The sequence below is a fragment of the Blennius ocellaris genome (assembly GCF_963422515.1).
Source record: "Blennius ocellaris genome assembly, chromosome: 21".
Classification (NCBI taxonomy): Eukaryota; Metazoa; Chordata; class Actinopteri; order Blenniiformes; family Blenniidae; genus Blennius; species Blennius ocellaris.
The window spans coordinates 1,624,979-1,652,109 of NC_137670.1; the positions used below are offsets into that span (position 1 = coordinate 1,624,979).

Genomic DNA, 27,131 nt, shown 5'->3' on the forward strand with positions numbered 1-27,131 from the left:
AGGGATCCTGTTTAAAAGTTGCCTCATTACAGGGATCCTGTTTAAAAGTTACCTCATTACAGGGATCCTGTTTAAAAGTTACCTCATTACAGGGATCCTGTGTGAGAATCACCTCATTACAGGGATCCTGTTCAAAAGTTGCCTCATTACAGGGATCCTGTGTAAAAGTTGTTTCATTACAGGGATCCTGTGTAAAAGTTGCCTCATTACAGGGATCCTGTTTAAAAATTACCTCATTACAGGGATCCTGTTCAAAAGTTGCTTCATTACAGGGATCCTGTGTAAAATTCACCTCATTACAAGGATCCTGTGTGAGAATTACCTCATTACAGGGATCCTGTGTGAGAATTACCTCATTACAGGGATCCTGTGTAAAATTCACCTCATTACAGGGATCCTGTTCAAAAGTTGCCTCATTACAGGGATCCTGTTTAAAAATTACCTCATTACAAGGATCCTGTTTAAAAATTACCTCATTACAAGGATCCTGTTTAAAAATTACCTCATTACAAGGATCCTGTTCAAAAATTACCTCATTACAGGGATCCTGTGTGAGAATCACCTCATTACAGGGATCCTGTGTGAGAATCACCTCATTACAGGGATCCTGTGTGAGAATCACCTCATTACAGGGATCCTGTGTAAAAGTTGCTTCATTACAGGGATCCTGTGTAAAAGTTGCTTCATTACAGGGATCCTGTGTAAAATTCACCTCATTACAAGGATCCTGTGTGAGAATCACCTCACTACAGGGATCCTGTGTGAGAATCACCTCATTACAAGGATCCTGTGTGAGAATCACCTCATTACAAGGATCCTGTGTGAGAATCACCTCATTACAAGGATCCTGTGTGAGAATCACCTCATTACAGGGGTCCTGTGTGAGAATCACCTCATTACAGGGATCCTGTGTGAGAATCACCTCATTACAGGGATCCTGTGTGAGAATCACCTCATTACAGGGATCCTGTGTGAGAATCACCTCATTACAGGGATCCTGTGTGAGAATCACCTCATTACAGGCCGAGTTTTTCCCAATCACATCCGGAAAGTTGGGGGAAAACAGCCAAGACAAAGTACTGTCACTAATGTCATCAAGTCCGTTGATTTTGTCCGCGCAAGACAATTCCTTAAGCTCCCCTGTAAATTGCATATCTCCATAAGAAAACGTGGAAACGTCTATGAGGCTGTCCAAGTCCTCTGGCTTGTCCACAAAAACACGCTTGTCCAGGTTCGGTTGCGGGTTCTGGTCCTGCTCGTCGCCGTTCCTGAAGTCCAAACCCGTCTGTCCGCTCTGGCTCGGGCGGAGCCCAGCCCCATTGTCCGGGTCCAGGGTTTGAAACCCCAGAGGGAAAGTCTGTGCGAGTCCCCGAGGGCCGGACAACACCGTCGCCTCCATTCTGTCCTCTTTTGTGTGTGAGGAAACCAAAAAAAAAAAAAAAGCTGCTGGGGTGCTTATTTATTTATCTCACTGCCGTGGTCTGGATCCACGTCTTCAGTTGTAACGCCATGACTTCAGTCCTCCCAACATGTTGAGGGCTAACAGAGCAGGTGACAGTGGGTAATAGACGCCATGGTGTGTGGGACAAGTGGGGACACGAGTGTCTATGCAGTGAGACGTGGTGCGTTTGGACTCACGATGTCCCTTCCTGACACGGCGGCGTCCCTCCGGCTCGGGAACGAACGTTTCACCCTCGACATGCCTGGAAGCTGGTTTTAAAAAAATAAACCCCAAAAAAACACAAACTACCAAAAACACCTGCGGCTGTCGATAAATCACCTCTTTAAAAAGTCGCGGATGTTTGACAACATTAGCTCCCTTTAGCCGATTAGACTAAGCGGCTCCATTAGCGGAGCGCGCGAGCGGTGAAACAGCGCGAATAAAACAAATAATAACACCCCCGAGCCGCGGCGTCTAACGGCGGACAGACACATGGAAGCCGAGGCGTCTTCCCCCGAGCGGATTTAAGGCAGCAACGGGCGTTAACTCCTCCTTCGAGCATCCCGCTTCCCCCGGTGCCATTGGCCCGGCGGGCGGCTAGCCCGGCTAGCGGAATTAGCCTATTAGCTCGCGAGCCCCGGGATTTATCCGCTCGCGCTGAGATCAACGATCCAGACGTTTTTGGCGTCAATGTCCGTCGATCGGAGGGAAGGAAAGGGGGGGAAGGAGGGTGGAGGTGGTGGTGGTGGTGGTGGTGGTGGTGGTGGACGTCAAGCTGCGTCAAGTCTTCATTTCGATCGTGATGGGTTTTTGTTTTTTTCCTTTCCAGCTGCGATCCACCTGTGTCGGTCCGGAGAACAGGCCAGACAGACGGCAGGCGAAGCGACGATTCCTCCTCCTTCTCCTCAAAAAAAAAAAAAAAAAAAAAGACCCTCGATTTGTCCTCCTGTTAAAAAAAAAAAACGACTACAAACGATGCCGCGTCTCCCCCGTCAGCGTCCCTCTCTGGATGCCTCCGTCCGCCACAGGAGGGGTGAGACCGGGGTAGGGAGCTCCATCAGTCCTCCGATGTTGATCACAGTGGAAGCGCTCGCATCAGCATCAGCAATGACCCATCCTCCTCCTCCTCCTCCTCCTCCCCCTCTTCCTCCTCCTCCTCCTCCTCAGCCGCATACACACACACACACACACACACACCACTGACGTTCCACGCACGCGTACAAACCACCCCGCAGTGTCACTGATCTGAGATCAGGAATTATTATCATTATTATTATTATTATTATTAAATATTTCTATCCTCCACTTGTCCAAACAGTCCACCTCTGTTTACACGCACACACTCTCACCAAAGGTCAAAGTTCAGCCTCAGATGACCTGAAATATCTGTAAAAAAAAAAAAAACACCCCAATGTATCCTTACATGATTATGTGTAAAAAAAAAAATTATATAACACTCAGTGTCATTATTGTTTTCCAAAATGAATCATTTTGTATAAATAAAATGCTGGGATGGAGAACACGCCAGTGTTGTAGCGCCCCCGTGGGGCGAACAGGAAGTATTGTAGGTCATTTTAGGTTTTTGGGGCAATTCTCATCATGTGTTTTTCAAAGGGAGAGACAGTGGTTGAAGTAAGAACACCTCTTACACCTCTATCCAGCTTCCATCGTGCTTAAATCCTGTGCAGAGTTTGTGCCAGTATTTAGTTTTTTTTTTCATGGCCGGTGAAATAGTACCTTGAAATTTAAGCCTTAAAAGTTTCCTCTGTGGTGGCACAGTGTATGTGTGACCATTACTACTGAAAATGTCTACAGTCGAAGCATGAAGGCACATTTAATGAGACTTTCAGTGGCAAAATACAGTGAAGAATTTAAAAAAAACCTATCGCTGCTGCATTGATGGTGTTTTTATAAACTGCCTTTGCCTCTTGAGTGCATTTTTTTGTACGTTTGTCTCGCAACATATTTTCATTTGTTGAATATTTTCGACTGAAATCGGAGTTGATGTCGGGTTGTTGGGCCAGGATGAGGAGGTAAAGTCTGTAACTTCCCTTGAACATAAAATTAAATGCAGTGAACAAAAATAGATTGATAAATGTTGTGGCAAAACATAGCGGGTAAGTGGAACATTTTCAGAAAGCTCCACTTAATTGCATGACGAAATTGTGCATTACACATCCCAAATCATATATTTTAGGACTCTTTGTCATGATATGCAGACTGTATATTAAGAATAATGGTTCCACGTACAATTTTGAGTGAGTCCATGATCCGAGGAACCAAAACAAAGTGAGACCTTCACATTAACGCCTACAGGAAGTTCAAGCGAGTCATTCTGGCCATCAGGTGACAGTGCTGACCGGCTCCAAGCAAAAACTAAATCAAAATCCAATATTAGAATACAGGAGTTTTGTGTTCCGATCGTTTTACTGTGTTTGCCATGGAGTCTGACAACTTGTTGAGGAAAAACTAGCTAATTAAATCTCTCTTCCAGCTACTTCCGTGTTACAAAACACCAACTTGATAAGATGGAAACGTGTTAAAACAAGTTCCAGGGAGAAATAACAGTTTTAAGACAAAAAAATAATGAAATGCTCAGTGATAAACATCTGCAGTGGAATGAGTAAAAAAAAAAAAATCTGTTTTATGATTTGAGCGTTTATTATATGTAGAGTGAATGTCTACATTACCTTTCCTGGATACAGGACAAAGAATCCATAAAAACCATTAAAACACACATACTGGTTTACACAGTGGGGCCTTTAACCTGCATGCGGTAACCATGGAAACCAACAAGACAACACTGAAGGACAAGCCGGATGAATTTGGCTTACAAGCAGTTTTGCCACGGTTACTTTCAAAAATCCAATTACTGATTACTAGTTAAAAAGTAACTTAGCTACTTCAAAGATTACTTGTTCTTAAAAGTAACTAAGTTAGATTACAAGTGAGTTTTTTAGTTACTTGCAGCAGCTGCCGGCCACACCTCCCATCACCTGAACATATAAATTACAACTGGTTTTGCTCAAATCTCTGCGGACCCCTGAACCTGCACCATGTTTATACATATTTAACCTTTGACCTTCATTCTCTGTTCTATTTATATCTGACTCGCGCTCATTTTTACTATTACTGCTATTTATTTACCCAGAGATGTAGTTGTAGTCTGTTGTTGCACTATTACACAGGTGGTGCTCCGAGGTTTCTGATACAGATCAGATTAAAATTTCAATAACATAAAAAAAAAAATCTGTTTTATGATTTGAGCATTTATTAAGTAAATGTATACAGTATATAGGATGTTGGCGTTCGTCTTGCAGTTCCCTTACGAGCCACCAGGAGGCGACACACAACACAAATACTGCTCAAGTCAACATCTCTAGTTGTTTTCGGCATTTATTTGTCTCTTTTCTTTTCGGATGACCACAAGCCTGGGAAAAAAAAGACAAAAAAGAAAAAGGGAAAACAGGAGAGACAAGTATATTAATGTGGATTCCATCATGACGCACGCCACCTGTGTTTTTTTTTTTTTTGGACGATGCAACACGTCGTCGCACCGCCTCCCCGGCCGCACCTCCTCCCACGCACCTGAGCCCGGAGGAGGACGGGAGAGCCCCCACCCCCCCCGCCCCGGCCCCGTTCAGAGTTTAGCAGATTTAGAGGAGGCTATACCCAACAGCATGGCGACGTCGTTGGGCGCGGTGAGCCACGAGCCGCCGTCGGCCACCAGGACGGCGCCGGTCACGTAGGAGGACGCCGGGCTGGCCAGGAACAGCGTGCAGTGGGCCATCTCCGTCTTGTTGCCGGCGCGCTGCAGGGGGATGGACTGGAAGGCGCCGGCGGCCTCGCCCCGGGGGCCACCTGACACGTTACAGGGGGGGGGCGCTTATTACAAACCTCGCCCAGATAAACCAGTCATGTCGCCAATGCCCGCCGTTGAATCACGTTACCCAGTCTGCGGTAGCCCTCCGTGCCAGAGATGGGCCCCGGGGCCACGGCGTTCACCCTCACCCCGCTGGGCCCCCACTCCACGGCCAGATGCTTCGTCATGGCGTCTGTGTAGAACACGAGTGAGGAGGAGGGGGGGGGGGGGGGTTCTCATTGTGATGGAATAGCTCATTAAAACAAAACAGTCTGTTACCGTTGGCGGCCTTTGCAGAGCCGGCGTGGACCTGGAGGGCCTGGCCCTTGTAGCCCAGCGTCGCAGAGATGTTGACGATGTTGCCGCCGTGATCCTTCGGCGGCGGCAACGTAGCGAGAGACAAGAGGAACAAGCTTCAGCGGAGGTAAGTTGTTAAAAAACCCCGAAAAAATCAAGTCAAGCTCACTCACTCACTCACTCAATCGCTCGCTCACTCGCTCACTCAATCAATCGCTCGCTCTCTCGCTCACTCTCTCACTCGCTCTCACTCACTCGCTCGCTCTCTCACTCACTCACTCTCTCACTCGCTCTCTCACTCACTCTCTCGCTCGCTCACTCACTCGCTCTCTCACTCACTCTTTCGCTCGCTCACTCGCTCGCTCTCTCACTCGCTCTCTCACTCACTCTTTCGCTCGCTCACTCGCTCTCTCACTCACTCGCTCTCTCTCACTCGCTCTCTCTCACTCGCTCTCTCTCACTCGCTCTCTCACTCACTCACTCACTCACTCTCTCTCTCACTCACTCACTCACTCACTCGCTCTCTCTCACTCGGTCTCTCACTCACTCACTCACTCACTCACTCACTCACTCACTCACTCACTCACTCACTCACTCGGTCTCTCTCTCTCTCTCTCTCTCTCTCACTCACTCCCTCACTCCCCCACTCTCTCACTCTCTCACCTTGAACCACTTGTCATAAAGGACCTTGCTGGTGTTGAAGGTTCCCATGGTGTCGATCTCCAGAACCGTCTTGAAGGCGTTGAAAGAGAGCGCCGCGGCGGGACACAGGAAGTTTCCGGCAGCATCTGTCCAGAGACGGGAAGAAAAAAACAGGATTTGATCCAAACAGATCCAGAGCAGCGGAGGGAAGAACTTTGCAGATCGAATGAACGAGCCGTGAGGCGACTTCACCCTCTGCCCTCGAGCAAGAAATGTTGATTGTTGTGACTATTGTTGCTCTCGATACTGGGGTTTGTCTCTTTTCTCTCAGTCTTCCAGGTTTTATCACCGAACAAGATGTGCATCATCAAACAGGTTGATTCCACCCCAATCAGTCACACTTGATAAAACTACATCTGCATTCTTATTCTTTTTTTGTCAACAACGATCAGTTTCTGAGAGAGCAGATCAACTGGGTCCCATACTGTTGATGAGGACGTCCACGTGTCCCAGCTGTCCCAGGGCCTCGTCCACGGCAGCAGCGATGCTCTCCGGCTGCCTCACGTCCACGCACAGGGGGAGACAGCGGCGCCCCGTCGCCGCGCTGAGCTTCCTCGCCGCCTACGATCAAAAACACACACATTTGATGCGCGAATATTTGATTTTCAAGTCGATGGAAAAATTAAAAATTGGAAACGATGAGGAGAAAAACAAAACAACCAACCTCTTTGAGCTTGTCGAAGTTCCTGCTGGCGATCACTGTGTCGCAGCCGTGCCTGAGGGAGAAGAACGGAATATTACGTCAAAGAAACAAGCGTCCTGCATTGTGATGAATGAAATCTGATTGTTTCATAAGTGAAAGAAGAAGAATAGAAGAAGAATAGAACTTTATTCCTCCCCAGGGGGAAACACAAACTTACAACAGCTCAAGGTAAAAAGGTGCAGAAATTATAAAATTAAAGAATCAAAATATGCAAACATATGTAAATATGTTATATAGAAACTGAGAAACAGACAAACTGTGAAGGACAGGATGAAGGTCGTCTTTTTAAAGCGTTTGCAGAAGGTAGTGCTGATTCCCACGAATTAAGAAAAAAGGCCACAGATTTACGCCGATTAAAATGAAAATTAACCAATTCTTGCCTGCCGACGTGGGTAAATTATTAAACTTTGTCCCACAAGCCAAATGATGAAAGTCTGACGGTGAGATAAGAGAAGCTCAGTGACGCATTTTATTGCTTTGTATGACACGACCTCCTTTTATAACAGTAACAACGGCTGTTGGATATAATGCATCTGCAGAAAAGGCGAGATTAGAAATGAGGATGGCAGCTGGAAGTTGATGCATGTTGATAATCTCTCTGGAGGAAAACGAGCCAACGTACGAGTTCATGACAAGATATGACGGATTTTATGGAGCGAAAAGAGATTCAGCTCCTTATCAAGACCAAAATCAGTGCATGCAGTCATTAGATTCACTGAGGAGGGTACAAAGACAATATTATATGTCCGTTATTCTCCTTGTTTTAGGGGTCGAATTGATTGATTTAAAGGTCAAAACAATCCACTTTACACTCTTGTGTTTCTGAGTAAGGTAGTAATATTACAAAATACAAAAACTGGACAAACAAGTTCAACTAAACGGGAATATTTCTGCTCAATCTTTGCATTTCTGTGAGAAAAAAAACAAAAACCCCAGACCTTTCTCACCTCATGAAAACATCAGCTATACGGAGCCCGATCCCCGATCCTCCACCGGTTATAAAAGCAACTTTATCCCTGAAAAACAAGGCAAAGCTCAGTGAGCAGAGTGGATGAAGACGTTCAAGGGGAAAAAGCTCACATGTGAACACTTACTTTAGTAAATCTGGACTGTAGATATGCGTGTATGAAGTCAGGCAGTCATCTGAACCAACATCTTCAGGCAGCGACTCGCCTTGTCTCTGTGGCTCTGCCATTCTGGTTCAAATAAAGCACAATGGAGTTTTGGTTTTCACATTACTGCGACCAAACAAGGACCTGGAGCTGTAAAGTGTGGGGGAATTTGCAAAAGTCTCATCCAGCTGACACGATTGCAATTTGTTTTTTGTTTGTGATTTAAAGGTCTTTTGTTGTGCTGCATTGCAACATTCACTGAGTGCCACAGAAGCTGGGAAAGGCACATTTAACGTCATTGCCATTAATTGTAATTACCAGTATTACGTCATCACAATCTCGATCATTACATTAAGTTGGCTCCAAACACACTGTAACACGACAACTCATGACTTTAACAGATATTCTGACTTACTGTACTATTCTATTGGAGTTGGTCAGCATGAACCATTTTGAACATTTAGTACCAAAGTTTCCCTGCAGCAGTTCTTTACCTGATGAAGAAAACGAGTTGAAAAAACGAGTCCGACCCGTCTTTGAATGGAAAAGCACGAAGAGCAGCACCTACTTCCACATCACCAAGAACATCTTGTGTGTGTGTTTTTTCTTTTCTTTTTGCTCACTCTTGAGACTTTTCTACAGCAGATAAAAACAAGTTGGACTTTGTAAGTTTGTCTTCAACAGGTGCATTGTGGGAAATGAAGTCCGTCCGGATGCGTTCAAGAACACACGCCAAACGTCGCCTCTGCCGTCAAGCGCTCTTTTCAATAAAAAATGTGTGAAACTTAAACGAAGACACAAATTAAATGTGACATTTCGTAGGAAAATGCGTTTGGGATCAGAAGTGATTATATTCTTCGCAGAAACAGATTGTTACTTCCGGCCATCGTTACGAATCGCCGGAAGTTACGTGCTCGCATAGCGGAAGTCCGTCTCTGTGGCGAACCGTGCAGCAAATTGTAAACATTCCATAGAAATGTCCGCTTTTTAGCAGTTTAACAGATGAAACACGCCACTGATGTAATTCTAGTCTTCCACAATTTAAACCAATATTTAATCATTAAAATTGTTTTGCTTTAGAGATTTTCTTCATACAATATATTTATCTTTGGTCAACATTGTGCAATCTTTATATTTACTTTGTTCAGGGAATATTTAATGGTCAATTGAATTGAATGTGATACTTTGAGTAGTTTTGGGAAAAAGTGTCTTAGAACATAGAATAATAATAGAAGATAACACACCCACACACAGGGAGAAGTTGCAAATTCCACAAAGAACCCAGCCCAGCAGTACCATTTCAAAGTCTTCTTATTTTAGCGTATTTTCAAACATTTTTATTACAGGTCAGAAAGAAGAATCAGCTTCAGTGAAGGCCCGTTCCACAGGTTCAATACAACAATGTACAGGAAAAAAAAACCCAAGATCCTCAAATCCACTTCTTTATCAGATATAACTCTTGGAGAGAAAAATAAAGAAATAGTTTCAGAAGGTGCTCCAACTCACAGCAATAAGTCAGTAAAGTTCAAAAAGCATTAGAGAACAACAACTTACAGCATCTTGGATTGAAGTTGCAAAGTACGTTTTTGACTGTCAAGTATACCATCATTTAAAAACATACATTTTATATGCATGGTGAATACTTTGAGGTGTTGGGGTTTACGTGTCATCTGTTTTACAGTAAAGTTTGAGTAAACTCACTCAAACTGAAAGAACCCCATCAGAGTCACCCTCCTTTAAGGCCAAGGTTATTAAAAATAACTATCTTTTTTATGCCTTTTTTTGTTAAAGCACAGAGTGGCTCCCAGTTGCATAGATCCAAAGAAAATCCATTTAAAAGGAAAAAAATATATTGCATAAAAGCATTTATCAGCAGTGATTGTCAGCGAACAGCAGCGTTTTGGACACTAAACAGACGGAAGGTTTGAGAATATACATCCAGTCGAGTCTGCAGACAGATAATGCCCACGGTTTTTTTTAACGAATAGCAAAGAAAGAACCGTCACATCAAGCCACCCCAAAGCTCTCGAAGCACAGGGATTTCTTTGGTGGTGAAGGTGGAGAACGTCCTCACTGGCATCGACACTTTGGGTTTTTGAAAGTCAAGTCGGCGGGACCGTGACGATCGCTCGGTCGCCCGTTTCACGAGTCGCTGAAGCGGAGCCGGTTGAAGGCCTCCTTGATGTCCTCGTTGCTCTCCGAGCTGCCGCTGCCGATGCGGAGCACCCTGCTGAGCGGGACGTCCTGCTTCAGCTTCCGCTTGCTGAGGACCACCGTGCCCTCCGCCCCCTCCGACGCGGGGCCGGTGAGCAGGATGTAGGCCGCGTGGCGTCCTCGCTCCATCAGCGTGGCTGCGGGGGGGGGGGGGGGAAACGATCAACCAAAGGAAACGACGAGAAAAACAAAAAACAAAACCCACGCTCATGTTTGATCAAAGATAAAAGTGAGAAAAGGCACCTTTAAATGTGATGATGTGGTCCATCACGTTGCTGGACTCCAGCAGGACTTTAGAGAAGAGCGGGTGCAGCATGTAGGAGCGCCGCTCGTCGGCTAACGGCACCTGAGGGAAAACATCTGGTGGTGAATTTCCTCCTTGGCCTCCCAAGTGCAGTTTATTCTCAATAAACCCAACTTTGGTTTTTACGTAATTCTGTTAAACAATGAAATGCATCAGAAGAATCTCCTCTGACGCCACGCAGCTTCGACACAGACTGGGTTTGTGTCTTTCTCTGGTTGAACCATGAGACATTTTTCTCATGCAAGAACTCGGGAAAGATGAATTAAAAAAAAAAAAAACAAGTTGAAGTTTTCACTTTCGTAGTCTGTTATGTGTTACATAATCAACCAGGCGGCAGAATATGCTATTTGCCTGCTAACGTGGCGCCGTTGGGTTTGTGTTTAGACTCTAATGCAGGGGGGGGTCAAACATGAGGCCCGGGGGCCAGAAGCGGCCCGCCAGAGGATCTAATCCGGCCGCCATGTGATTTTTATTTTATTTTTTTTAAGTATAAATATGAAAACTGACAGAACACTAGAACACTAAAAACACTAGATTGTCAAAAATGACATTCAAAACCGCCCCTGGTCAGAATTTATTAATGCGTCTGTGGAGGTCACATGACGCAACGCCTTTCACAATAAAACAATGAGTCCAACTTGTGTGAAATGATACTTTAGACACGTAAAGTCAATTTCCAGATGATGACAAATTGTTTTAATCCTGAATAAAAATACGATATCCAGATACAGGGGACTGAGTTTTTTTTTTTAAGCAAATATAATAATATTTGATTTCCTTTAATATGTAAATTTCAGAATAGACTGCTAAATTCTTGCAGTTATAAAAGGATCAAAAGAAGGAAAGACTTTCATATGTCATATTAGACTTGTTGGGCCTCAGAGGTCAGAGGTCAGATCAGGTTGATGTGGCCCCTCAACTATAATCAGTTTGACCCCCCCTGCTCTAAAGTGTCTCCGTCAAGAAGAACTCACAGAGGAGTTGGACTCGGAGGCCATCAAGCCCCAGAACATGAAGATGGACACCAGGTTGGTGGTGTGAACGGAGGCGGGCCTCGGGGAATTGGGGCTGGCCAGGAGGTTGACCTCCCACAGCACGCCGCCAGACTTCCCGTCCAGGATGGCGACCTACGGGACGAGAACCACAGCAGAAGTTACAGCGGGCAGGATGTGACGTTTTCCCCTCTGCTGGCTGGTTTTAAATCCTCAGACCCTCTTGGTGTCGCCGCCGATGTCCTCTTCCACCATGACGTCCAGAACGCCGTCTTTGTTGAAGTGGCCGCAGGACGGCTGGCTGCAGGGAAAACACCCAGCAGAAGAATTATTACACTTTAAAAGATGAATATTTGGTGGGACACTGATTTATTCTGTGGTGAATTTTCACCTCGCGGCACAAAATAAAAGACCAACTGGCGTCATGACATTTATTTACTAATCAAAAGACAGTTTCATGGATAAAATTATTCTTTTTACCACATTTTTAGCACATTTAAAATCATCATATCACTCACTGCAGATCAGAAGTGTCAAACACTTTAATTCAGGGGCCACGGTTTCATCTCGAGTGGTAAACTTGTGCCAGAATAACACTTAAATTTAAAGTTTATAGTTTCTCTTTGGAGAAAATCTACATTTTTGTCAAACGTTTTGCAATCAGTAGTGAAAACGACTCAACATTAAAGCCAATTTTAATACTTTCAGTTGCTAAATTCAGTGAAATGTCCAAAACTCTCCTCTGACTGTCGCATTATGAGTGTTTTTACAAATTCCCCCCCCGACATCGTGGCTTTGAGGGTGTTCTGTGTTTATGTTTGACACGCCCGTTCTAGATATTAATCACGATGAACTCAAAATGATTTCTGTGAAAAACAAATCACAAAACAGCTAAATCCATCAGCTATTAAAGAAAATAACAGAGGAGAGTGTGGAGCAGAGTCCAGGCCTAAACAATAAATCAATAAAAGAAAAACTATGTGATTTGGAGAAAAAAAACAACTGCATTAAAAACAAAAACTAAGTGAAATGTTTTTTTTGTTTTAAACTGAAATATAATTTTTAATTCAGCTCTGGAATTCTTTTGATAAAATCAGTTTTCATTTGTCACTCATATATTTATGTTTACATTTGAGGTGTTATTTGTTCAGTCGCAGGTTTCATGTTGTCAGATCGTTTTCAGCATTCAGGAAAAGTGGCTATATTGAAAGATACGACTCGACGCTTTCCATGTCCTGTATTCACCCGGGAGCTGTAAATAAAGTTAATTAAAGTAAATAATAAAGGACACAGGCCGTTTAGGACAAATCTTAGTAATTACTAATATATAGAAACTATGAAATATCCCAGATTGTGACGTTTAACAGCCTTGAACTCTCAAGTTCAAATATTATTTTTTTCCAATCACATTTGTAGTTTTTCTTTGTTAATGAGCAAACCTTTGGTCCTGGATTCGCCTCCACAGATGATTTTACCTGAGGACGGAGCTGCTGTTGAACCTCCACTGCAGCTGCAGCCGCTGGCCGCCCACCAGCGCCACCTCGCCCCCCGTCACCACCAGCAGGCTGGACGACTCGTCCTCCTCTTCGGTCCGGACCACTTCGCGCATCGCATCCGACCTTCGAGAACAGAGAGGGTTCAGGTTCAGGTTCAGGCTCCGCCCCCCTCCCCCTCCTCCCCGCTAGCGTCTTACTGGAAGATGGTCACGAGGCCCGTGGTGGCGCTGGCGTCCTTCTCCAGGCGTTTGTCCTTCTTCAGTCCCGCCTCCATGCCGGCTCTGGCCTGAGCGGCGATCCTCCACAGCGCCAGGCCGTACAGGCCCGAGTCTGACGGCCAGAAACACACAACTCACTGACTCACGGAGGAGTCAATACCGCGTACGGATGGACTCCTTCCAAGAGTACCGACTCAAGACAAGCAAAAGCAAAACGTCTTAAAGACCTCATGAAACTAAAGCCGGGGCGTCAAACTGATTCCAGTTGAGGATCCACATCAACCTGATCTGACCTCTGACCTCTGGAGGCCCAACAAGTCAAACTTCACATGTTAAACTGCAGATATGGACAAATGTCAAAGTCTTTCCTTCTTTTGATCCTTTTGTAACTGCAAGAATTTACCAGTCTATTCTGAAATTCACATATTAAAGGAAATCAGATATTATATTTGCAACAAAAAAAACCCTCAGTCACCTGGATCTGGATGTCGTATTCAGGATTAAAACAATTTGTCATCATCTGGAAATCGAGTTTATGCGTCTAAAGTATCATTTCACATAAGTTGGACTCATTGTTTTATTGTGAAAGGCGTTGCGTCATGTGACCTCCACAGACGCATTAATAAATTCTGACCGAGGGCGGTTTTGAATGTCATTTTTGCCAATCTAGTGTTTTTAGTTCAGCCTCTGTCAGTTTTCATTTATATACGTCAAACATACGGCCGGTTCTGGCCCCCGGGCCGCATGCTTGACCCCCCCTGAACTAAAGGTTTCTTCACCTTGTGTCTCCAGCGGAGGCGTCAAGCATAAAGCCAGAGGCTCCGATCCGGCAAAAACCACCAACAAGTTGGAAAGATTTCAAAGAAAACGTCATTTTTGCACCAGAAGGCTTCATTAAAATTGGCTTGATGTTGAGATTGTGGCCATTTTCAGTAGTAATTGTTTGGTTTATGCAAAAATAGAATTATTTTATCACAAACTTAAAAGGTCATTGTGTCGCTCAGCAGCTCCTGAACTAAAATATAGTTCAACATCCTGTTTATTTCTTCCTCCGTGTCTAAAGATAATTCTCATCACTCCCTTCTGTTTTTTTAATTTTTTCCTGTAAAACGACTTGCTGCTCTGGACACGTTCCCTCATTCTGCCGTAATACGCGCTCAGCTTCACGCCGCGTCTCGTCTGCAGCAACAGCAAACGAACCTTTCTGCAGCAGGACGTAGTGGGAACCTTCTGCGGTGCGATGGAGGAGATGATGAGCCGCCTCCGTGGGATCCAGACGCACCGTGGAGCCGATCTGAGCGCCCGTTTTCCCCGAGAGCAGCGTCACCTGAGTCTGCAGGTTCGAAAACAACAAGAAGGCCGTTGCTGGGCTAATCCCCCGCCGGAGGGCTTTATATTTTCTCACAAAGCAGCTCTAAGGCAGCACACTTGGTACACTAGAGGGTGTTCCATGGGTCCTAGTAGATCATTATGTAGAATCTGAAAGGTCTTCTTCATAAGCTATGTCAAAATACGTCTCCAGAGCCCAAAAGGTGTTTTTTATGCACTTAGTGACCCTGTGACCTGATATGCAAATTAGGTCATGGTCACCATGGTGCCCCTTCTCCCCAGGTGGAGTGTCCATGTGTGAAGTTTGGTGACTGTGGGCCCAGGAACTGCTGAGGAATGTTTATATGAAAATACATGTATTGTGCAACCATGACGAGCAAACTTCAGACCCTACCGATCTTCAAGGTCAAGGTCAAGGTCACTTGGTGTACTGGAGGTTATCCCTGGAGTGTGTATCATGTGTGTATAACATTTCAGAGCCCTAGCTCAAAAACCTAGGCCTCCAGAGCCCAAAATGTGTTTTTAAGCACTTCGTGACCCTGTGACCTACTTAATATGCAAATCAGGTCAAGGTCACCATAGTATCCCTTCCCCCTCTGAGATGTATCCACATGTGAAGTTTGGTCACTGTGGGCCCAGGGGTTGCCGAGATATAGGTAGAAACGTTCGAATGGACGTACGTACGGAGACTGTTTCAAGATAAAAAAAACTAAACCAGGTGAGAAAATAACGTGGTTACGTGTTTCCGGGCGGACGAGCCGCTCTCACCTGCGTGGGGTCCGACGCCACCAGGGCCACGTCGCCCACCTGATCCCCGTCCAGGTCCGGGAGGCTGAGGACGGGCCCGGAGCTCTGCAGGCCGCCGGCCTGAGGCTGCTGCCAAATTACGCCGCCTGGATCGTGAACGAGACGACACGACGTTCCACAGTGGGACCTTTGTTTTCGTCACATTACTCTCATTAACCATTCGTCTTCCAGCAAACTTCCTCTGGTTTGTTTGTGAGCTTTTGCAGACTTCCACCTTTCTTCAATCGTGTTTCCATACGTTTAACCTTTCCGATGGTTTCCACATAATAAACCGCGACAAAGCTTCATGAACCACTTTCTGACTCCACTAGATGGCGCTCTTGGTTTGAGGGGAGAGTCTGAACGACTGACGAGGAAGTGAGCTTTCAAACGTTTGTTGAACAGACGGCGCCATCCAGTGGCTCCAGAGAATAAAGACAGTGTCACTTATTATTAATTAAATGTATGTGGTTCTGAGTTTGGCCCTTCTTTTGAACCGCTTCATTTCTTCACATTTAGATTCACTTCTTTGGTGAGATTATTGCTTCGTTTTGCTCTAATGTAGCGTCAAAGTTGAAGATATTTGAAAAGTTGCTCCCGGTCAGAACAGAATTCATGCCGACGTCAAATCTTCTGAACTTTTTCCGCGTCCTGAGTTGAGGTTCGTTTAAATACTTCATCCTCGCTTCCTGGTTTGAAATCCTTGTTTCCCCCACATCGGTGTGAACCGTGATAAAATGACGTGCTTAACCATGTTCTTTATCATCGGAATTAAAAAATTTTTTTTTAGGTTTTTCTTTCCATTTCTATCCACCGAGCGACATCATTTGAATTAAAATAAAATATCTACTAGGCCTTAGTTGAGATATCCACTTGAGGTTTGTTCAGTATAAACATGAGTCTGAATTTCTTTTCATTTTCTTCACTGCACCCGTTTTATTGTCTCCAAAATAATCAATTTGCGCCCGTCTCTGTGCTCCCGTGGCTGCAGAGTTAGTGTTAGGTTAGTGTTTCGTGCTTTGTCGTCCCCTCCCTCAGACTCACGGACCTTTGTGTTTGTCCACGGCGGTGAGCAGGTCGGCGTGGGACAGCAGGCAGTCCCAGCTCCTCCCCGTCTCGCCCTCCAGGCCACACCGGGCCCAGTGGAGGTCCGCCGCCAGCGGACTGTCCCACAGCGTCTCTCCGTCCGTCCCGTCCACGGCCGACAGGAACACACACGGCGAGGGCAGACCTGGAGGACACACAGACGCCGGTCACGGGACGACGGCGCGGCGAGACGAAGTTCCCGAACGGCAAAAATCAAACCTGCGTCGGCACACGACTTGTTCTGCGTTCCTTCGCTCCCCTTGAGCACAAACAGGACGTCCATCACCTTGTCGTCGCTCGCGTGTTCGATCGACAAGAAGTCATAGCTCGCTGGGACGAAGGACAGGAAGGACAACGTTAAGAGTGTCACGTTTTAAGTCACTACGCAAGACGAACCACAAAAAGCAGACAGACAGCACCTGCTTCAGCAAAGCTCCGGTTCCAGGTCACGAGATACTGCGGCCTCACGGGACACGGGATGATGAAGGAGAAGGCAAACACGATGGTGAGGCAGAGGAAGAGGGACAGGAAGAAGACGGCGGTCCGCCAGTGGGTGAGCTTGGACAGACCCAGGACCTCCTTGCAGCCTTTCTTCTTCAGCTCGGTCCCCGGCGGGGCCTCGGCCCCGTCCTCGCCCCTCTTCAGGGGGTCGCCCTCGGCGGGAGGCTGCGTGTTCTCCATCGCGGCCTCAGAGCATCACTGACCTGCGGATCGAGCAGAAGACCACACGTTCACGAAACCAACCAACCAACCATCCTCCAGGAGCTGCAGTGGGTTTTTTTTATATACACAAGCCTGCATGAGTCCCTGCAAACCAGACTTTCATTGATATCAAACAAACAGTGGAGGCAGCAGTGTCCATCAGTCGGGAGATTTCCACAGCCACCCCACCTTTGTGGACCCGGGTCCATTCAGGCGTGCCAACATGGAGTCCAGAGGATTCCCAGCACGGACACAAACAAACCTGCAGCCGAGGACAACACGTCCAACAACACGTCCAACACGCCCAGGCAGCAGCAGCAGCAGCAGCACCGCCCCGGGGCTCATCGAGCACCAGCCCACTTTAACGGCTTCCACCCAACAAACCCGCACATATAAACAACCAGTAAACCTGCTCAAGCCACGCAGTGAGATATATAATTGTCCCTGACCAGCCGGAGCACATTTCTTGTGACACAAACTGTTAGCAAAAACAGGAAAAAGTTCAACAGCTGGTTCGGCGACTTTGCGAAAGGCGAACTTAAACAAAACGCACGTGGAAGTGGCGCGTGGGAGGAGGTGCGGCGGGGAAATGGTTACTTTAATGGTCGCAGTAACTCGTTAACCGAGTGAGTTTGTTTCTTACTTTATAGTTGCCGAGGAGAGACAGCAGGCCTTTTGCACGGTGACACAGCTCCACTCCCACAAACAACACCCCCCCGGCGGGAATAATTTGACCCAGAGCTGGTCTGTCAGGCTCGTGCTTACTGACGCTGACGGAAATCTGTGACAGACACTGACATATCTATAGCTATAGCTTTAGCCACACACACACACACACACACACACACACACACACACACACACACACACACACACACACACACACACACACACACACGTGAAATGTCTTTAAGTATTGGGGAAATAAACTTTGTCACATTAACAAGGAATCAACTCTCTTTTGGTTGCATTTGGCATTTAAAGCGACATTAATACAGTCTTCGATTTGGAGATAAACCATGATCGTCTCATCCAAATTAATGCCTGACAGCTGTTGACAGCGCAAGCTTCTCCCTGCCAGACAAGACTCAGGGATTTAACACATGATTAGAGAGATTTACGCGTTCTCATTGGCTGATCGCTCCACATTTGGCTGATATGATTGGTTATGTTAACATTTGCCCCGCCTCTCATTCCGCGTCCACGTCCAACTGGAAACGTCCTCGATAAAGGCGTCGCTGACGTCACTTCCCGAACCGAAACGGAAACTGCCGAGTTCACGAAGTAAGAGAAAAGCAACGGGAGGCGATGCTCGGATGAATAAACACCGTAAACGCCCAACAAACTCACCGGGGAACCGTTTTCAGTTGCTTGATTCTCTGTAGCGCTGTTGACGGAGGAGCCACAGCAATGTCTGCCCAGGCTCAAATGCGAGCTTTGCTCGACCAGCTGATGGGAACAGCGAGGGATGGTGAGTCGCTGTAGCATGCTAGCTGAGCTAGTTGGCTAGCCAAGATGGAGGCTGAGGCTGGCTTGTGTTGTCGTGTGATGGACAGAAGTGCATGAATGGATGTACCAACGACAGACCCAAACATTCTCCCACCAACTTGTGTTTGTATCCACTGTGGCCATTTATATCCGATATTTGTTTTTAGATGGCTTCTTGCAAATTTACCGTGTTATTTTTGAGTGTTACTCATTTTTTCTGACGGCTAAGTCGGCTAACGCTAGCCTGGAGCAGCGGCATTGTGGAGCTAGGCCCTGCTAACCTCGCGGACACGGAAAAGTTATTTATCTGTCGCAGTTAGCTTCACGCAAATCCAAAAAATCGGTGAAGTCAGCGCTTCTGGTTTGTACCGGCGAATCGTTTCGATACGTCGGTAAAGACGTAACGACGGTTTTATGTCACTCTTGACCCAGATACCCGCGGTCACCGTTGTTAGCGAGCTAACGTTGACAGCTGCTGCTAATGTGCTAAAAGTAACTGCAGCTGCTGGATCTTGACATCAACTATTGTCTTTATTGGTCCTACGATGTTACTGAATTAAAGTTATGTCATCTATACTGCTGGCTGCTGTCAGGGAAGTCGCGATATGTCACGCACCTCCATACAGTCCAGTACGATATGATGCATGCGTAAGGATTAATAAACATAATAAACAATACACTAATTAATTATATACACTCTAACTAATCCAATAATAGGCAGGTCCATTCCATTTTAATGTTAAACTCATTGGTTTAATTTTGATGTTCCAATTTATTAGAAAGAAATTGTACCGCAAGCTTAAATGTAATTTATACAAACAAGCTTGACAGATTAGTCACGTTTTATGTGACATTATACATGAATACTTTTGTTCTTGCGCAAGATGTTGTATAGACTCGAATTTAACTATTTTAACAATTTTATCCCTGAACACTGGAATGACTTTATATCATTTTATCTAACAAGGTGACTTGATTTGTGGTGATATTTAAGATAAAGTTCTGTGTTTTCCAAGATTTTTTTTCAAAATAGGAATCATCAGGATTTAAACATGTTTCGGGTGTAGCATTTGTAGAACCACTTGCAGTGAAATGGCTCCTGTCATTTTATTACTAGAGACGATCTAAGCGTGATCACTGTCTCTAATCTCAGCTCATCTGAATCCCTGCATTTACTCAATACAAATCAGTGACTTATCTCAAATTAAAAAATTCAATAAGTCTGCAGCCAGTCACCTATCAAGTAAGTGTGTTAAAGTACAATATTCTGCCTCAGAGAATCAAAAGATACCAGTGAATCGACAGTATGGTTCCCAATTATGATGTATAACATTTTTTTTATCTTGATTTGTTGTTTTCTTTGAACTCAAAAATTACTCGGTGATACTGAATGCTGTTGACATGCATTATTTTTCTTATTAGTTTTGCCATCAAGCCATTTGGATACAAACATTATATCGCGTGAGACTGTCAATTTAAATGTGCTGAGCGGAGCGTTTATAAATTGGGAGTCTCATTCCGAGTCAAATTTGAGCCCCGTGGGTCATCCAATGATGAGTTAATGATTCGATCTGTGCTGTATGAGTGCGTTTGTGTTGTGCGTTTGTGGGTGTGTGTGTGATGAGATTTATATCAAATTCTTCCCATACATTTGTTGCATACAAACTGAACAATTGTGGCCCCTTTATTTTATTCATTAAGGTTCAGTGTATCTTTGCCAGCCTACATCAATCTGCAAAGGAGTTGCAGAAAAGCCTCATGTTCATCGAGCCGTGAGTCACACATAATTTTTAAAGCTGTTATGATGAATATCCAAACAATTTGTTTGCCTCCACAAAGTTATCGTAGCCTTTTTTTGATCACACAAATGAGTAAATCATCAGTGGCACCAGAATTATAATTTGGAAAAGTATTTTTACAGCATTGAGCTAAGACATCGAGTCGCGATGAGTCCAAACAAGCAGAGCTCAGTTTTTCATGAGAAGGCAGTTTTTTTTTTTTTTCTTCTTCGTCTTTTTAAAAAAAAATTATTATGAGTCCACCCAAACTCTTTACACACATTATTTACAATCTGACTTGTGTATGACTCCCAACTTCTTACTACAGGTATGGGCAAGAAAACTGTTCCCATTTATACTTTTCTACAGCGGGTATAATATTCTGCAGCTGAGGTCTTGAAGATGCAGAAGGGTACAGTATGTGGTGCAGATCGCAGTGTGTATAAACAACACTTTCTTCCTTGGATTTGTTTTTTCATTTTTGTTTGAATTTTCCTCAAATCACTTGTAAACGGCTTGGCTGGAGCATATGTGTGAAATGTTTACCGTTTTCTTTTTTTTTTTTTTTTAACAGTCACATTTTAACACAGTCAGTTTGTGAATATGTAAACTTGTACAAAATCAAGGTACCTGTACTATTTGAGCAAATATTCTGCAATTACAAACATTGTGTTGCTCCCTTCTTCGCCCAGTTATTTGGTGCTTCAGATGAACAGACTTGACATAGTCTCAATATGTTAAACTGAATTGAGGCTTTTTTCACATTATTGTCCAGGTAAGAATAACTCTTAATGCCAACTGGCGCTGCCTTTTTCTTTTTAGAACTACAGTACTCGCGTGAGATTATTAATACGCTCCCGTTGAACCACATTTATTCAATTCTTTTAGAAGCTAATCTCAAACCAAAGAGTTTATTTTCCAGTCAGTGTTACAAGAATTGGTTCTCACCCAGTTAGATTAGTTAGCAAACGCTCTAAAAGCTAGTTTGGTCGCACATCTTTGTCAGATGACTTTAGTGCTGTTGCAGTGATGTATGTCTTGAAGCTCTGGATACGTCGCCATTGCTGTCAAGTATGTGAGATTTTCCTCACTGGTTCTTTTCTGGCTCTTTCAGGCGATGAGACGCGGCAGAGGGTCAAGTTCACCGACGAGCGCGTCTGCAAAAGTCACCTCCTCAACTGCTGTCCGCATGACATCCTGTCTGGAACGGTGAGCGGCTCTGAACACGTCGACACAAAAATCAACACACTTTTCATCCTCTGATCGGACGCGTTGTCACGTTTCCTGTCCTGTTGAGTCTCCAGAACTTGGCATTGAGTGTTGAAGGTTTTCATTTGTACCAACTTGACCTTCAACTCTTATTTTCTCCAGAAATGTCCGTCCTGATTTTACATGTTGTGTCTTTTGTCTTTCTCTCACCCGGCTAATTCACATGTCTTTTTAAATAATTTTGAATGTAAAAGAGTGAAATAAATCAGATTAAAAGGAATACATGCTGATGGAGAGAACAGATGTGGAGAAATCTGTGTTAATCCACCTTCTAATAATGATATAACTGCCATTGTTATCTGCTGAAGCATCACATTACACTGTTTACATGATAACTTGGGTCCTTCCACAAATTGGATGATGACCAGATATTAAGTGTATGTAAGACGTGGCTTGATGAAGTAGAACATGTGTAAAATCATCTACTACTGTTGATACTGTGAGATGAGTTTGAGCTTATGTGATGTTGACTGTGTCCTGCCTGTGTGTGTGTGTGTGTGTGTGTGGCAGCGTATGGACCTGGGGGAGTGCACAAAGATCCACGACCTCGCGCTGAGGGCCGATTATGAAATCGCCTCCAAGGAGCGAGATCTTTTCTTTGAGCTCGATGTAAGTAACGTTGTCATTTCTCAGTATCGGCAAAGTCAAAGCGCTGCTATTGACCCACCGTGTCAATCACTCCGGTCCTTTTTCCCCTCTGAGACGGTTTTTCTCCTCTTTCAAAGCCGTCGTTCAATTCCCGTGTTCACTTCACGGACTTTGTGTGGAGCAGACGCTCAAGTAGTCTCTGACAAGCGTCGACACATCACATGATTTACATTCTGTCGTAATGGAACACAAAAGCACCGGGATGCTTAAATGCTCCTTTTTTGTAAAGTCAAAGAGGAGCAGTGAAGTGGAACTCACAAGGTTTCCTGTGAAAACAGACAACTTTAGTTGCGTCTCTCAGAGCCTCTGGAGACGCAACTTTTTGAGAACGCTGCTCCTGCTCATGCTCACCGCGGCTGGAGGAAATAGTTCTTCTGCACATGTGTGACACACGTGTTGAATATTTAAGTGGAAAAAATGCAGGTTAAAGTTTCATGTGAATGGGAACAAAAATGTTTCAATGAATCAGAATCACAGTTTTTATGAGTTTTCTTTGACATGTTGCCTTGTTGTTGACATGTTGTCTTGTTGACACGTTGTGAAAGGCGGTGGATCACCTGGAGTCTTTCATTGCCGACTGTGACCGGCGGACAGAACTGGCCAAGAAGCGCCTGGCTGAGACCCAAGAAGAGATCAGTGCTGAGGTGGCGGCAAAGGTCAGCGACAAACCAATTATTATTATTATTATTGTTATTGTTTTTATGTATTTATTCTTGTATTTAATTCTTAATGTATTGTTTTAGCTTGTAAAGCACTTTGGATGTCACCGGGTGATTATAAAAGGGCTATAGAAATAAAGTTGATTTGATTGTTATTGTTGTTATTATGAAAGCAAGTGTCCACTTTCCTCTGTCGGTGTGTTTTTGGGGGGTTGGAATGTCCCTTGATGTGAAGTGTGTTGTTGTGGTTTGCAGGCGGAGAAGGTCCACGAGCTGAACGAGGAGATTGGAAAGCTGCTGGCGAAGGCGGAGCAGCTGGGAGCCGAAGGCAACGTGGACGAGGCTCAGAAGGTCCTGCAGGAGGTGGAGAAGGTTCGCACCAGGAAGAAGGACGCGGAGGTGAGGAGGAAGCGCACGTCTTAGTGCTTCTGCTCCCCCGAGTTCTTATTTCTCACTGCCTCCTCTTCTTCTTCGTCTTCGTCTTCGTCAGGAAGAATACAGAAACTCCATGCCGGCCTCCAGCTTCCAGCAGCAGAAGCTGCGGGTGTGTGAGGTGTGCTCTGCTTACCTGGGTCTCCATGACAACGACCGCCGCCTGGCCGACCATTTTGGTGGCAAACTTCACCTGGGCTTCATCCAGATCAGAGAGAAACTGGACCAGCTGAAGGTATTTGACCGAGCGCCACATTCTGAAAGGGCAACCGAAATACACTTTTCTTCTTAAACAAGGTTTGTTTATTCAAGATTCAGTTAAACAATATTGGAATATTGGAAATCACCTATAATTTTTCCCTCTTTTCTTCCCTCCCCGAACCCCACAGTCAATATATAACAACAACAACAAGCCAGACGGGTTGAAAGGAAACACAAATACAATAATAATACTGTCAATATTCACTGTTCATAAATTAATCAGAATGCACACACAGATGTAGTGTAATTAACTGATCTACAGGAGGCTTTCCTTACAAATTATTAGTATACAGTTATACAATTTCAACTGACAATAGGCAAGCAAAGGGTCCCAAACGTCGTGAAATTTTTTAACTGAGCCTTTTGTTGTGTATCTGATTTTTTCCAGCTGTGTTGTGATACATGACGTAGGATTGAAAGGACGGCTTTGGTCGGTGGTATAAAAGCTGTAACAGTTGGCTCTTTTTCTTTTGCTCAGAAAACCGTGGTGGATAAGCAGGAGAAGAGGAACCAAGAGCGCTTAAAGAGACGAGAAGAAAGAGAGAAGGAGGAGAAGATGAAGAAGAGGTGAGAACAAACGCTAAAAATCTGCTTTTCTTCCGAGTTTTATTTGTTTCTCTGTCGCCTCACACTCGTCACCTGCTAATTCCACAGGACCAGATCACGGAGCAGAGAGCATAGAAGGTAACGGAGCTACTTTTTCCCCCACGCCGTCCGTCTCCTCGTGTCCTCATGTCCTCCGTCCGTCGAAACGGCTCAGTGGAAGCCGACGGCGTTTCCCAGACCTGAGAAGGTTCTGCTGTCTCGTCTGCTCAGGTCCCGATCCCGCGACCGCAGGAGGCGGCGCTCGCGCTCCACGTCGCGGGACAGGCGCCGCTCTCACTCGCGCTCCAGAGAGAGGAGGAGGCGGCACCGCAGCCGGTCCCGCTCACGCAGCCGAGGACACCGCCACAGCCACGAGCAGGGCCCCAGACACAAGTAAATGCTACCACTATCAGTAGTACTATACACCAGTATTATACACTATTACACATTGTTATTATGTGTATTATTGTTATTATTATTATTACTGATATATATATATATATATATATATATTATTGCTACCATTATCAGTAGTACTATACACCAGTATTATACACTATTACACATTGTTATTATCTGTATTATTGTTATTATTATTATTACTGATATATATATATATATATACATATATTATTGCTACCATTATCAGTAGTACTATACACCGGTATTATACACTATTACACATTGTTATTATCTGTATTATTGTTATTATTATTATTACTGATATATATATATTATTGCTACCATTATCAGTAGTACTATACACCAGTATTATACACTATTACACATTGTTATTATCTGTATTATTGTTATTATTATTATTACTGATATATATATATATATATACATATATTATTGCTACCATTATCAGTAGTACTATACACCGGTATTATACACTATTACACATTGTTATTATCTGTATTATTGTTATTATTATTATTACTGATATATATATATTATTGCTACCATTATCAGTAGTACTATACACCAGTATTATACACTATTACACATTGTTATTATCTGTATTATTGTTATTATTATTATTACTGATATATATATATATTATTGCTACCATTATCAGTAGTACTATACACCAGTATTATACACTATTACACATTGTTATTATCTGTATTATTGTTATTATTATTACATAATGCCTACTTCTAATGGCTCTGCCACTGCACCTTACTATCTATTTATCTTGCTTTTATCTCCTGTTTATTTCTAAGTGCCCATGTTCCGTTCTGTGTTTTACTTTATGTCTTGTACCCACATATTTTTATTTTTTACTTTTGTTACTATTCTATTGTATTTTATAATATTCGTATGGACCAGATTGCTGCAACAAGACAATTTCCCTTCGGGGATGAATAAAGTAATTATCTATCTATCTATCTATCTATCTATCTATCTATCTATCTATCTGCAATGAAAGTTGTAGTTTTCACTTGAAAAGGTTGCGTAAACTTGTCTTCGGTCTTCATTCTCTTTTCCTCTGCTCGCACAGATTTCACATATTTTGCCATTTCAGTATTTAAAAAGCAAAACTGACATTTTTTTCCCCGTACGTTCATCAGTTCATGATTCTGACTCAATATTTCATGTCTTTCTGTTGCGTGAAACTCGCTCAGCGTCGGCTCTGGTTGTTTTGTTTTCGTGGTGCAGGTCGTCCAGGGACCGAGAGCGCTCGTCCAGAGAGCGGTCCCGGGAGCGAGGGGACAGGAGGGACGGCATGAACGGGCGGGCGGACTCCCGCCGGGCCGACGACAGGGACATGGGCGACCTCTGAAGACCAAACTCCATCCACCACTACACACACCCTCCTCCTCCTCCTCCTGTGTCCTCCCCCCCTCTGTCTGTCCATTTCTAAGAGACCCCGTGTTCCCCGCCGTCCCCCCCCCCCCCCCCCCGCCTCTTTTCTTTGCTTTCACGCGGCCGATCCAGAGCATTATACGCGTCACTCGGTATAGTAAGGAGTCTCTCGCCCAGCGAGACGTTGCTGTTGGTTATCGAGTCGTGGGACGTCGTACCGTCAAACCCACCAGTCCACCTTCTGGCTCCGCCTCCATGAAGTGTAACTCCTCCTCCTCCTTTTTAAATCGTTGACCGTCGGTCTTTTGATAAACAATCTTGTCTGTAAATATGTTTTGGGCCTACTGATTGTCTTGGTCTCAAGAACCTTGTCCTATCAAGTAGTTTAGTTTTTTTTCTTTCTGATCCTTGCAAAGAATTCCTTTTTCGACTGTTTGATGACAAAAAAAGTGCGGTTCTTGAATCTCTGTCCACAAAATTGATTTCTTTTCACGAGTCAAATCCAAACCCCGGTTTAAACGTTGCCGTTGGCGACAAGCATCTGACCCATTATCTTATCAGTTTTGACCCTTCCTGTATTGAGGAGAATCCGTTTGGCCAGTAAAAGTAAAAATACACCTTTGATTTCTTGTTTTGTCATTTGTTTTTCTCTTGACTTCTTATTTACCATTTATAAAGAACTAGTTTTGGCGTGTGGAGCCGTAGATTGAGGAAGTAATGTGTTGGAAAATTCACTTGTGAAACTAGATGTGTCCTCTTAAAAATTGTGTTATAAATTAAAAAGTTTTGGCCGCATGTGGACAGGTGAGTTACAGTGAGACGCAGACGGATTTTATTAATGGATGCACTGCTTTACCTATCGTGTGAAGTCATATCTGTTTATGTTCTGCTGAAAATCTTCAGTTTGAAGTCTCAATTAAAAAAAAAAAAAAAAAAATCCCATCATTTGAACTTT

At 44.3% G+C, this 27,131-nt stretch overlaps 3 protein-coding genes across 8 annotated transcripts; 1 reads left to right on the plus strand and 2 right to left on the minus strand.

Annotated features, from left to right (window-relative positions):
- Positions 1–4,158: 4,158 nt before the first annotated feature.
- decr2 (2,4-dienoyl CoA reductase 2, peroxisomal) lies at positions 4,159–8,793 on the minus strand. The gene is made up of 10 exons (XM_080516782.1): positions 8,612–8,793; positions 8,100–8,201; positions 7,953–8,021; positions 6,967–7,018; positions 6,728–6,863; positions 6,264–6,388; positions 5,583–5,676; positions 5,392–5,496; positions 5,114–5,302; positions 4,159–4,872 (listed from the first exon to the last, which is right to left on the minus strand). Exons 2-10 carry the CDS (start codon positions 8,198–8,200, stop codon positions 4,838–4,840), a joined length of 906 nt encoding a protein of 301 aa, XP_080372908.1. The 5' UTR covers position 8,201; positions 8,612–8,793; the 3' UTR covers positions 4,159–4,837.
- A 623-nt stretch (positions 8,794–9,416) lies between these two features.
- On the minus strand, positions 9,417–18,025 carry fam234a (family with sequence similarity 234 member A). Its single transcript, XM_080517142.1, has 12 exons — positions 17,888–18,025; positions 16,962–17,246; positions 16,762–16,872; positions 16,505–16,687; positions 15,439–15,563; positions 14,542–14,674; positions 13,321–13,453; positions 13,103–13,246; positions 11,847–11,928; positions 11,610–11,762; positions 10,575–10,677; positions 9,417–10,468 (listed from the first exon to the last, which is right to left on the minus strand). The coding sequence occupies exons 2-12, from the start codon at positions 17,221–17,223 to the stop codon at positions 10,260–10,262; spliced, it is 1,638 nt and encodes a 545-aa protein (XP_080373268.1). The 5' UTR covers positions 17,224–17,246; positions 17,888–18,025; the 3' UTR covers positions 9,417–10,259.
- Positions 18,026–18,520: 495 nt separating this feature from the next.
- On the plus strand, positions 18,521–27,093 carry luc7l (LUC7-like). Of its 6 annotated transcripts, XM_080517288.1 has the most exons (12): positions 18,579–18,715; positions 20,434–20,504; positions 20,880–20,922; positions 21,625–21,719; positions 22,290–22,388; positions 22,973–23,083; positions 23,342–23,485; positions 23,577–23,753; positions 24,258–24,346; positions 24,434–24,463; positions 24,596–24,757; positions 26,030–27,089. In XM_080517288.1, the coding sequence occupies exons 3-12, from the start codon at positions 20,913–20,915 to the stop codon at positions 26,151–26,153; spliced, it is 1,041 nt and encodes a 346-aa protein (XP_080373414.1). In that variant the 5' UTR covers positions 18,579–18,715; positions 20,434–20,504; positions 20,880–20,912; the 3' UTR covers positions 26,154–27,089. The 6 variants fall into 6 exon arrangements, with proteins under 6 accessions (XP_080373412.1, XP_080373414.1, XP_080373411.1 ...); XM_080517285.1 differs by having other exon boundaries at positions 20,839–21,719; XM_080517284.1 differs by having other exon boundaries at positions 20,880–21,719.
- The last annotated feature ends 38 nt before the right edge of the window (positions 27,094–27,131 follow it).

Coding starts and splice junctions, on each gene's coding strand:
- decr2 (XM_080516782.1), bottom strand. CDS start 8,200: ATGGCAGAGCCACAGAGACAAGGCGAGTCGCTGCCTGAAGATGTTGGT. Junction 5,677..6,263: donor TTTATGACAAGTGGTTCAAG/GTGAGAGAGTGA, acceptor CCGCCGCCGAAG/GATCACGGCGGCAACATCGT. Junction 4,873..5,113: donor CGACGTCGCCATGCTGTTGG/GTATAGCCTCCT, acceptor TTTTTTTCCCAG/GCTTGTGGTCATCCGAAAAG.
- fam234a (XM_080517142.1), bottom strand. CDS start 17,223: ATGGAGAACACGCAGCCTCCCGCCGAGGGCGACCCCCTGAAGAGGGGC. Junction 16,688..16,761: donor CAAGTCGTGTGCCGACGCAG/GTTTGATTTTTG, acceptor TGTGTCCTCCAG/GTCTGCCCTCGCCGTGTGTG. Junction 10,469..10,574: donor CCACATCATCACATTTAAAG/GTGCCTTTTCTC, acceptor CCCCCCCCGCAG/CCACGCTGATGGAGCGAGGA.
- luc7l (XM_080517285.1), top strand. CDS start 21,540: ATGTATGTCTTGAAGCTCTGGATACGTCGCCATTGCTGTCAAGTATGT. Junction 23,084..23,341: donor GTGCTGAGGTGGCGGCAAAG/GTCAGCGACAAA, acceptor TGTGGTTTGCAG/GCGGAGAAGGTCCACGAGCT. Junction 24,464..24,595: donor CGGAGCAGAGAGCATAGAAG/GTAACGGAGCTA, acceptor TCGTCTGCTCAG/GTCCCGATCCCGCGACCGCA.